The sequence below is a fragment of the Frankliniella occidentalis genome, unplaced genomic scaffold, assembly GCF_000697945.3.
Source record: "Frankliniella occidentalis isolate FOCC.00 unplaced genomic scaffold, Focc_3.1 Scaffold58, whole genome shotgun sequence".
NCBI lineage: Eukaryota > Metazoa > Arthropoda > Insecta > Thysanoptera > Thripidae > Frankliniella > Frankliniella occidentalis.
In genome coordinates this window covers 153,646-164,613 of record NW_026267188.1, presented here as the reverse complement: position 1 = coordinate 164,613, position 10,968 = coordinate 153,646, and the positions used below count along the sequence as shown (strand labels likewise).

Genomic DNA, 10,968 nt, shown 5'->3' with positions numbered 1-10,968 from the left:
GAATTTTTATTCTTGGCTTGTAATATAAATTTGCCTTGAATCAAGCAGTGTTCGTTTTGATCCAATCCAAGTAAATGAAGCCTAGGTTTTTCTTGGTCGGACGCTTTTTTGGGTTTGGTTCAGCCGAGGTGGAAATTTTCTTATTTCAAGCCAATTTGGCTTGGTCTAAGAAATCTTTTTTCTGGGTGTGCACTGTGGGGTGGCCTACCCCGAGCCTCGCAGGCGCTGAGCACCCGTCATTGGGGATGAACCTCGGTCAGCGGTGATTTTGTTGGTTGGATTATCTGTCGTTTTCCCACTTTTTTCTCTAAACTTTTATCGGCGTTCGTCTCACTAGCTCGCTCGCGTGGTTTGGTCACTACTCACGTAGTATTCCGCCTGGGGGTTGTAGCCCACGATGGTGTAGGTGAAGGCGTACAGTAAGGCCCCGACGCCGGGCACCGAGTGCAGCATCGAGCCCAGCCTGCGGAAGAGCCGGTACACCAAGCTCATGGTGTGGTGGAGGCGCAACCTGTCCAGCAGGGCCTGAAAACCATATCATGTAATGTAATACGCGTTCAAATTTGGCGCTGTTTTCAAACTTCCTTCAAAATTGACTTACCGTTGTCACGTTGTTGAGGCCTTGGAGAACGCCGACGAAGGGGCTGCGGTGGTGGTGCAGGGGCCCGGCGGGCGCCATGAGGTGCGCGGCGAGGATCTTGTCGTTGTACTCGGGCCTCATGGAGGCCATGATCATGAAGGACGTGGAGCCCATCGAGTGCGACACGTACACGAGCGAGGGGAAGCCCGTCCGCTCGAGCACGAAGTCGATGACGGCGGGGTTATCGTAGACGCCGTGTTCGTGGAAGCTGCGGGCGGTGAAGAGGGTCGCGCCATTTAATTTGGTGGCTAAGAAACCCCACGCACTTACGTTGTTGTGCCTCACCGCATGCGTGAGCGGGCGTGGGTGAGTATGGGCGGGGATTGTCAGACAACTGGGGATGTGATGTTTTCAGCCGGACACGTTTTGAGAATGGGCTGGTCCGAGACACAGAGCATGAAGACTGCCATTATAATTACAGTAAAGTGCGAGATTGGCAGGAAATGTTGAGGGCAGTAAAGAGGTAGTGGGCTCAGGCCATAAAGTAGGAAAATTATTGTGGCTGTCACAGATGTGTTTTCTTTTTCCCCGCTCTATGTTGGAAAGGCTTAACAGCACGGGCTTTTGCATCGTTTTGCATACAACAACCGTGCGTCTTGTCCACGAAAAGGAGAGGAGGTGGAGATAGTAGCTTTGTGTATGCTCATCCCTGTGAGCACAACAAGTCCATTTTTTACCCCGTCGTCCTCCCCAAAAAAGAAGAACACGTTTTATCCGAGCTATGTCAATAACAATAGGAACACGTTGACGCCTCTATCAGGTATTTGCGAAATGACTCGATTCTGGTTCTCTTTTCTATCAGCGCATGTCTCGCGTTGCTGTTGTCGGTCGATCGATAAGGAGAGAAGATGGGGATGGGGGGGGGGGGGGGGGGGGGTACCTGAACTTCCAGAACTCCTCGCTGTTCACCGAGAGGTTTCTGTGCCCCGTGGAGTAGTGGGTGCCCCGGTAGTTGAGTAGCCACACGTCGTACCCGGCGTCGTAGAGCATCGTGGCTGGAAGTTGAAGGGGAGACAGTCATGAGCACCATGTCAGATTACCCCCCCCCCCCTTTTTCACTCTGAAAATCGGAAAGATTCACACAGTCATGTCGCACGAGACATTATTGTCGTGGAATTATTTCCTGGAGAACTCCACCGTATGTCAACAAAGTTGATGGAAGCACTCACCGAGGGACTTCTCCTTGCCCGTGAGCAAGAAGCACGGCGACGCTGTCTGCATGCCGTGCGCCAGCAGCAGGGGCTGGCGGCGCCCGCCGCCGCTGGGGGGCGCGACGCGGTTCAACTGCAGTCGGTAGCCGTCCTCCGTCCACAGGAAGTGCGTCTCGGCGGGGTAGCCGTACGCCCTGAGGATGTCGGCCTGGGCACAGTGCGTCGATGTGAGTAAAGTGGTCTAGCACGGTGTGGTCACGGTCACGGGGTCAAGGTCAGGCCCGTGCCCGGCCGCCCGTCCGTCCTGTCATCGCGCTGATTCACCGCATGTGATAGTGAAGCCTGCTGCTGCTGGTTTGAAGCCGGTCCATCGGCATTTTTGGCGCGCAGCTGGGGGAGGCGGGCGGGTGCGGGTCACAGCACAGCGACACTCACACTGTACCGACTCTTGGCGGGACGCCCGCCGGGCCGGGCCTTCCTGCTCGCATTTCTGCGCGCGCGCGCGCGTTTCCAGGCGGCACAGTACAGTCCGCACCAAACCTGCTCTCCGATATACGCCCGACCTTGGAGAGCCGCAAAAATATGAGCAGCCGACCCATCCAGGTAATGAGGTCCGACCCGCTGCGCCTCCGCTGCACGCGCGGGCCGCCGGTGTTGGTGTGGAGTACGGCACCCAGCCTAGAGCCTAGCGCGGGCCCGGAATCGCCGCGGATAACGACAACGTGGGAGGACTGACTGTAACCCGCCGAGGCGGAAGGGACAACACAGCGCCGCGGCCACAGCAGTGACGCGCGCGCGCGCGGTAGCCCGGGCCCAGGTGGGCCTCAAACTAATGCCAGAATGATGGCAATGGCAATCATAATTGACATAGAAGGTACCGCGTAGGAAGGTAGGAATTCGGATGCCATTGTGGCATTGTAATAAGAGTCAGTAGGGTGAGGGGGAGGGGGTTAATCCAAAAGGCACTTCACTAAAAAAAAGGGGGTACACCCTCAAAAAAAAAAATCAGAAAAATCGGGTAAAATACAGGAAAATCAATTTTAACAATCAAAAAAATCGGAATTCTTCAACAAAATTAGAAACAAAAATGTAAATAAAAACAAGAGAAGAAAGACATAAGAATCGGTGTACGCTTGAATGGAAAACTTGCCCAGAGAGACGGAGCAGAAAGCAGATAGCACAACACGAAAACCACACTATGCGGCAAGAAAGAAGTATTTGATATGGTTTCAATCAGTGTGCAGTCTATGACATCTATGCGTTCACAATCACATACCATATCAAGTAGGTTATGGTGCTTTGTTTTGTTTCCTACTACGCTCCGCCACTCTGGGCAAGTTGTCCGTTTATGGATATTATAGCTCAAATTACTCACCGATGTCACGTCCTCGTTCAGGGGGGGCATGATCTGCATGGCCCTGCTCATGGCCTGCGTGGGCGAGGCGGCGGAGGTGGCCAGGTCCAGGAGGGCGTCCATGGTGTCGCGCACCGCCCGCGGTGGGCTGGGCAGGCCCGGCAGGCCGGCGCGCACCCGCTGCAGCAGGGAGGCCAGCGAGGGCAGCGGGGGCGCCGTCGGCGGCGGGGAGGCCGAGGCCACGAGCCCCGCGCTGAACGGCCACAGGCAGAGCGTGGCGAGCAGCAGCGCGGAGGGCGCGCCGCCGCCGCCGACCGCCCCCGCCAGCAGCGCCGCCCCCAGCGAGCGCAGCGTGCGCCACTGCCACCGCAAGAGCGCCAACACCACCATGACCTGCACGAACGCGACACAGCGCGACGAGACGTAAGTTCGGACGGATCTCTCGGCTCCAGCCTGCCAGGGGAAGGGGTGTGTTCCGCAGGGGGCAAAAGGGGCGGTCGCCTCTTCCTTGCCAGTCTCTGATCGGACACAGCCCAAGCACTGGGCAACTCTGGCGCGGTAGTGCGCGTCTAAGAAGGCAACCCCTTACCTCCCACGGGACATCCCAAGGAAAACGTTTTTCTCGCGAAGACCTCATTGTGACCTCTGAGGTCACGATTCCTTGCACTTGTGAGGTCACCAGTGAGGTCACAAGTGCAAGAATCGTGACCTCGTAAGTCAAAAAGAGGTCACAGTCGCTTTCCTCGGTCTCAATCACCCCTTTATCGCTGAACCCGCCCCTGCCACGGGCCCGGGGCCCGGGGTCCGGGGCCCGGCTCGCTCACTCACCGCCGTGTCTATCGCTACACAGTTCAGGTCCTGGTGCCTCTGCGGCTGTGCCTCAGGGCTGGCCCGCCTGTCCAAGTGCCCGACGGTGTCCGATCTGATCCCGGACGTCCACTCTGCACCGCCGCCCGCCCCGCTCTGGGCGCGCTCCCGGCCGGCTCTCTATCTCTCGGCCGATTCGCCTTGCCCGGCGGGCTGGCCCGGCTGGCCGCGGGCTGGTCGCTGGACCCCACGCGGCCGAGACGAGGCTTCCCGCGGGCCGCCCGTCGTAGAGAAGATCGCGGACCACCTGACCACCTGCGCCGCGGCCGGACCTTCCCCAACGTGCGCCAACATGCGCATCGTGGGTCATCATTGTGGTTTTTCTGAGAGATCATTCTCATCGAGTCGGGTCAACGGTCACGAAACACGAAACGGCCACTGCAGTGGCTTGCAATCGGCGATCCGGGGGGGGGGGGCCGCTATCGAGATAAACGCGGCCGGGTCCCTCTCGCCGCGCGCCGCTGTTTGGACAGCTGTGTGTGAACGAACAAATCGGCGAGCGCGCCCCACAACATCATAACGCTGAAGACAAGTGAAATCCTCCGATAACCAACAAAAGTTTAAGTTTAGACTCAGTGGCCTACTGCTTGCTTACCGCTGAATCGGCGCACGCCACCGGAGTATTGGGATTGGGGGGTTGCAGTTCGGCGCTCGCGCCAAAGTTGCCTTCGTTATAGCCAACCTTTGCGTAATGCAATCCACAAGATGGAAGTTACGACAAAGCGCTTCCGATGAATGAAATATGACAGTTTTATCATAAATATAAGCTTCAGTACTAAAATACAGTAATTTTGCTTCCCTGGTAAACTTTTTTCTTGCCTCCATCTTCTTTTTCGACTGTTTTTTTTATGCCCCTCTTGTCTTGTTGTCTGCTTCTGCTTGTTGATTTTCTTGTTGTTTGTTTTCGTTTTAAGTCATCTTCTTGTTATTATCTTGAACTCAAATCACCTTAACAGAATCAATACATCTCACGTGCTGTGTTAAAACTCCAGTGATTTACTTTGATATTTCTCCCTTTATCTTTCCAGGTAAGAGCATCGTTAATGTCGATCTATATTTCTATACTTTTCTCTTCTGTGTTGGTTATTAGCTGCACTATTCAGCCGGGAAATCGATCATTTTATGAAATTCACCAACAGTTTTTCGCACTTTTAGCAGTTCTATACGTTTTCGTTTGATTGAGTTGTAGAACATAGTAACACGAGGATTAGTGATGTGTCAGGACTTGCCTGCAAATTAAATCCGTAGTGATGAGCCAGTCTAGGTTATGTGTTATCTACTGTTTAAGCCCTGATATTGTGAATAACATAATAACTTGCTATCATGTCTTCATGTTGACAGACTCTGATCATCTTAAATCATGGAAGTAGTTTCAGATGAAGACAATGCAAGCGAAAATCACAAGGTAGTGAAGAGACTTTATTTTTCGCCAACTGTTTTCTTATTAGATTCGGTATCTCAGCTGTGTCTTATATTTTCCCTTTTTGTCATAGATTACTCTGATGGATTTGCCAGAGACTGTTTTGCTGCACATCTTGAGCTATTTTGACCACAGCTTCTTACGATTTGTAGCACCCAAAGTGAGCATTGCCTTCAGGCACTTGTCACGCTCGCAATCACTTTGGTCACAAGCTACCCTAACATTCACAAGCCAGGACACCTGGGAGGAAAGCATCAGTGAAAAATTTATCAAGCAAGTTATTTCAATAACTCTTTTCATTGTTTTAACACAACAGTAGAATAGTTGAATATTGTACTTTGACTAAAGAATTTTTCATCTGTTTGTTTACAGGGAGCTCAAAGTGACGCCATATCTTAGACATTTAAATGTGTCATATGTGGATGACATGCCTGAGGTGGAATCGGCTTTAGTAGCTACTCGATGCAGAATTCAAAGACTGTCTCTGCATGTAGAGCAATACAATCCTCAATGGATATTAATGCTTAAAAGACATCCAGAAATCAAAGAACTTGAACTAACTGACAATGCAGTGGATAACGAATCTTCCGCAGGGTAATGGTTCTAATGGTTTTTAAATAAGCCAAAATATTTTAATTATATGTAAGCTGCTCTGTAAAAAAACACATCTTCATTGTGTTGTATTCTCTTACAGTTTGGCTTTAGTTGTTGGCACTATGGTTCCCCGACTTGTTTACTTACACCTTAGCCAGTCACGTCTCTTACGGATGCCAGTAACAGGACTTCTCCTGTCATCAGCCTCTCACCAAGGTATGCAACATTGTCTCCACCTGTAGGCTCGTGTTACGTGCTCATTCTTTCAAAGCAAGACATTGCTAACACAGCAGAACCTGTAAATTATACAATTCATTAGCATAACTAATCTACAAAACTGTAATAATGCCACATTACTATATCTTGCAGGTGAAATTCCCATCAATAAGTGCTCTGAGTGGGCCCCGTCCGACCAAGCCAGCCACCGCCCGGCAGGGAGCGAGCCCCCCGTGAGCGACGTGGAGGCTATGGACGTGGACGACGGCCTGGACCTCGAGGAGGAGGGTGAGAAGGCCCTGCGCCAGTCCCAGCGCGGGCTGCAGCGCCTGACGTACCTGCCGTTCGATTCGGTGTTGCTCGGTGCGAACGAGGAGTGGGAGGAGGCGGACGTCGTGTACTCGGCCGGGGCCGCTGCGTCCCTGGCCGCCCTCATCCTGGGGAACTGCAACTCACTGCTGGACGTGCAGGTCGACTTGCCGCGCCAGGAGGTGTACCAGGCGCTGGCCAAGTGCACCCGCCTCAAGGTAACGCTTCAGGCCTGAGCCCCACCTCAGCCCTCCCTCCCTCTCCCCCGGAAGAGCTTTGGAACTAGGGTGCGTGACGCCTTGGTGTTCCCTTGCTGTTTCAGAAACTGTCGGTGAAGTGCGACGTCCGCGCCGAGGGCGTGCGCGCCATGCTGGAGGCCATGGCTCAGACGGGCATGCGCACCCTGGTGTCGCTGCGCCTGGTCGCGCCGACCACGCTGGAGGCCAAGGACCTTTCGGACCTGGTGCAGACCCTGGGCCGGCTCGAGGCCCGCCTGGACGCCCTGGAGCTGGTGGGCGCCGCCTCGTGCAGCGCGGCCACGCCGCTCACGTTCCCGGGCTTCTCGCCGTTCTCCGGGCTGCTGCTGGACTCGCCGGGGCGCAGCGAGCCGCCCTGCCTGCGCGTGCTCCGCCTGGACGACATGGCGCCCGTGGGGCGGCTGGAGGTGGCGCAGCTGGCGCACCTGGTGCGCACCTCGGAGGCGCGGCCCGTCGCGCCCCGCCTCTCGCTGCGGCGCCTCGAGCTGGCGGACTGCGTGTGCAGCCAGGACCGCCTGTTCCAGGACTGCCGGGACCGCGCCGAGGAGGTGCTCAAGCGGGCGGTGCCCGACCTCGAGATGGTCGTGTCCAACCGCTGGCTCGGCTACGACGACCGTTTCGACGTCGGCTTCATGCCCCTCAACACCTGCGACTGCGAGAGGCGCGCCCCGCGGCCGCCGCCGCCGCCCGACCAGCGCAGGGGGAAGGCGCGCCAGGCCAGGGGGAAGACCGGCGGGCGCTAGCGGCAGTGCGCCAGTGACCTCTCCTCATGGGGACAGCCAATCAATGACTTATAATGAAATTTAGGTTTAAACTAAAGTTAACATACATAAATTATATGTAATCCAAATTGGATTCCTAGGACCTAGAAATTAAGTAGCAATTCTTTTATATACGGTATTTACTTATGTTCAGTTTTCTCTCTGTGGTCTAAGAAATTTTTTTGTTTATCATTTTCTACCCGAAAGGATTATTTTTGGGTTTTCTATAATTTTTCATTGAATTGAACCAAATCTACGAGATACGTCAAAGTATCTTCGTATTGGTACCCAAAATCTGAGGTAGCTTTTGAGCTGTGTCACAAAGTGTCCAGATTGTCCTTTTTTCAGTTTTTATTGTTTTTGTTATAAAAACTGATTCACTCAATGGATTTATGGCAACAAAGCAACATCTTCATGTACTGTAAACTGGGGTAACTTTAGCCCATGGGGGTAACTTTGCCCAGGGCCTGAAGTTGTGTTTAAAATCCTACTACGGTGCTGCAGTTTTCACTGTAGCTAGCGGTGAATTCACTGCAGAGTATTTTAGGCCCTGGGCAAAGTTACCTCGGTGGGCCAAATTTACCCCAGTTTATGGTATTCCATAAGAAAACTAAGACACTGATCTCTGTTGCACTTTCAAGTGGCATTCTGTACAATATATGCACAACCACATCCTCCAGTACTCAAAATCAAACCACTCATCTTGAATCTTAACATTATCCTCCTTCAAAACCTGTTGAGGAATAGATCCATGTGGGATACATCAGGGTTCATGGTGATGGTGTCTAAAGGGGTTGATTCATTTTTGGCTGTGATTTAGAAGAGTTACGATAGTTCTGTATGTGTTTATCAATGTTTCTTTGTAATGTTCTCATAGTATCCCTAACATTACTACTATTATCAAACAAGTACAAATTTGGATGTTGATGTCATTCTTCTGTATTGTTTACTGTGTTGTTATTCCTGTTATTATATGTTTAAAAATAATTTGTCACTTTTACTATGTAAACATATTCCAAATGACTTTTGATACCATGTTAATTAAGTGTGCATTAATCAATAGTTAGTTTTGTCCATAGTATAACACATTGTCTTGATTATTTTTGATTATTTGACTGTTTTACTTCTTTATAGATATATGTAGGAAACAATATGTTCCCAGAACTTCTAAGGGAATGCTAAATTCAGTCCTTTTTCTCATCAATCATTTAATGAGGACATACATTGTGTAAATCATGTGTCATGTTCGTGGGTGGCCAGCCCCCTTTGGAGCAAATCGGTATACTATCCAACATGCAGGCCTGTCAGAGGCGTCGCCTGAGGACACGGAGCCGAAAGCGTGCAAACCCGATAGGCTGCATACATTCGCTCCCAAGGAGCCTGGCCGCTCAACACCATAAGCTCTTCCTAACTTTTCTCTCGAGGAAGGGCGACTCCTGTTATACTCCCTTATTGACATTAAAACACATTCTCTCCTCAATAGACAAATAAATCTGTTGGTAGTATAAAAATGATTTTTGACTTATGTTTGAACGCACCTGTATCTATTGACTCAGCAGTTACAGGGCTATTACGACATTAGGTTTCTGGCTTAAAGCGGATACGCTTTGTCATGCAGCTGTTCAAGCGTTAAGACAAATGTTGTCACTCACAGTTACGAACACCTTCGCGCAAATGTATGAGAGGTGCAAAGTCCTCAGGGAAAGGTACGTAGTTAGGGAGGGGGTAGCATAGGTGCAACACGAGATCGAAAAGTATTGATAAGCGCTGGGTGGGTGCCGACCACACACACTCCCGCTCAGTGTCCGAAACACTGCAGTGTGACACAGTACAAACTGCCATGTCGCTGAGAGACGTTCAAGGCATCCTGCTCCTCGCAGTAGCGGCCCTCGGTTTCCTCAGCGCCGAGGTGCCCGACTGGAACCCGGACTGCATCCAGGAGCCGGTCGGCTTCGGCAGAGGGACCGTGGGTGGCGAGGGCGGCGAGGTCGTGTACCCCAAGAACCTCAACGCGCTCAAGAACTACCTCAAGGATGACGTGCCGCGCATCATCGTCCTCAACAGGACCTACGACTTCACCGGCTGGGAGGGCAGTGTCACCAAAGCCGGCTGCTTCTTCAGGAAGTGCGGCGAGGGCTTCCAGTACTCGCTCGACGAGTCCGACACCTGCGTTGGCCGTGAAATGACCTCGGTAAGACCTCATTTATCGACTGCAGTTGCAGTTATTTCATAGCTGAAAACGGGTGTGTAAGAGAAGGGGCGTGCCATCTATCCCCGAATCCTCCTGGGTGTGGGGGAGGAGGAATCACCCCTGCTCGTCGAATCAGCCCCCACCAGTCCACTGCTCGTGAGATATGTGTCAAGCAGCTGAATGCGTGTTGCAGGTGACGCTCGACAAGACCGGCCCCACGCCCCTCAACGTGGGCTCCTACAAGACTATCATCGGTGAAGGGGGTAGGGGTGTGATCAGAGGGAAGGGTCTCAAGATCAGGAAGGCGACGCAGGTCATCATCCGGGACATCAGCATCGTGGACATCAACCCCCACGTCATCTGGGGCGGAGACGCGCTTGTCTTCAACGGCGTCGATCAGGCCTGGATTCACAACGTGACCTTCAAGGTAAGTAAACAAAGGCCGAAGTCTACGTCGGGTTGCCTTCGTATGGACTTCACCTAAACCCTCGTTGTTTCGCCCACAGAACATCGGCCGTCAGTTCTTGGTTACCTACCAGACCAGCAACACGGGCATCACCATCTCCTCGTGCACGTTCGACGGCGAAACCCCCAACTCCCCATTCTGCGACCACAAGCACTACTGGGTGTGGCTCTTCTGGGGCACCGATGACCGCATCACCCTCATCAACAACAAGGTCGTCAACACGAGTGGACGTCTGCCCCATGCTGGCGGCTACTCTACGGCCAAGGTAGCAACCAGCCCAACGGAACTAGAAGCGTCTTACTGCCGTCTCCACAGACTTACTCACTCTCCACACACGCCCTGATCCTTCCCTGTTGCAGAACTTCATCCACATCGTGGGCAACTACTTCGACATCAACTCCGACGTGGCCCTCGAGCCCTGGGACGGCTCATTCCTACTCGTGGAGGGCAACCGCTTCTGCGGCATGACCAACCTGGTCAACAAGCACGCCACCAACGGCAACCTGTTCCTAGTGAGCACCGAGAAGCAGGCGCAGCGCTGCGAGGCCGTCTTCGGCCAGCCCTGCCTGCCCAACCAGTACCGCCTGACGAACCCCGTGATGCGCTGCGACGCCCCCGTCCTCGAGGAGGCCCTGGGGATGCAGCTCTGCCCCGAGGCCGTCAACGACGCACGCCAGTCCGTCTGCGTGCCCGCGCCAGTCCTCAGCCCGGACTCCACGGGCATCCTCGAGTACTAGGACTA

The 10,968-nt window shown here is 53.1% G+C and overlaps 3 protein-coding genes across 4 annotated transcripts in view; 2 read left to right on the top strand and 1 right to left on the bottom strand.

Annotated features, from left to right (window-relative positions):
* The window catches only part of LOC113207244 (lipase 3-like), a 5,922-nt gene extending 1,795 nt beyond the window's left edge, over window positions 1–4,127 (bottom strand). Inside the window, exons 1-6 of the mRNA XM_026423723.2 lie at window positions 3,974–4,127; window positions 3,167–3,538; window positions 1,810–1,999; window positions 1,521–1,635; window positions 602–848; window positions 367–525 (exon numbers count right to left, since the gene is read on the bottom strand). Coding sequence (XP_026279508.2) covers window positions 367–525; window positions 602–848; window positions 1,521–1,635; window positions 1,810–1,999; window positions 3,167–3,535 — 1,080 coding nt within the window. The 5' untranslated portion in view covers window positions 3,536–3,538; window positions 3,974–4,127. The remainder of the gene's footprint in view (window positions 1–366; window positions 526–601; window positions 849–1,520; window positions 1,636–1,809; window positions 2,000–3,166; window positions 3,539–3,973) is intronic.
* Window positions 4,128–4,881: 754 nt separating this feature from the next.
* Window positions 4,882–9,083, top strand: LOC113207243 (uncharacterized). 2 transcript variants are annotated; one of them, XM_052267754.1, is made up of 7 exons: window positions 4,882–5,040; window positions 5,354–5,417; window positions 5,506–5,709; window positions 5,809–6,026; window positions 6,127–6,242; window positions 6,396–6,769; window positions 6,874–9,083. In XM_052267754.1, the coding sequence occupies exons 2-7, from the start codon at window positions 5,373–5,375 to the stop codon at window positions 7,549–7,551; spliced, it is 1,635 nt and encodes a 544-aa protein (XP_052123714.1). In that variant the 5' UTR covers window positions 4,882–5,040; window positions 5,354–5,372; the 3' UTR covers window positions 7,552–9,083. The 2 variants fall into 2 exon arrangements, with proteins under 2 accessions (XP_052123714.1, XP_026279507.1); XM_026423722.2 differs by having other exon boundaries at window positions 4,883–5,040; window positions 5,506–5,705; window positions 5,805–6,026.
* Window positions 9,084–9,350: 267 nt separating this feature from the next.
* Window positions 9,351–10,968, top strand: LOC113207256 (uncharacterized; the record flags this gene model as incomplete). Its single annotated transcript, XM_026423743.2, is given in 4 exon segments — window positions 9,351–9,760; window positions 9,954–10,187; window positions 10,267–10,491; window positions 10,586–10,968. Coding segments are annotated over 4 exon segments (1,188 nt in total). The 5' UTR covers window positions 9,351–9,409.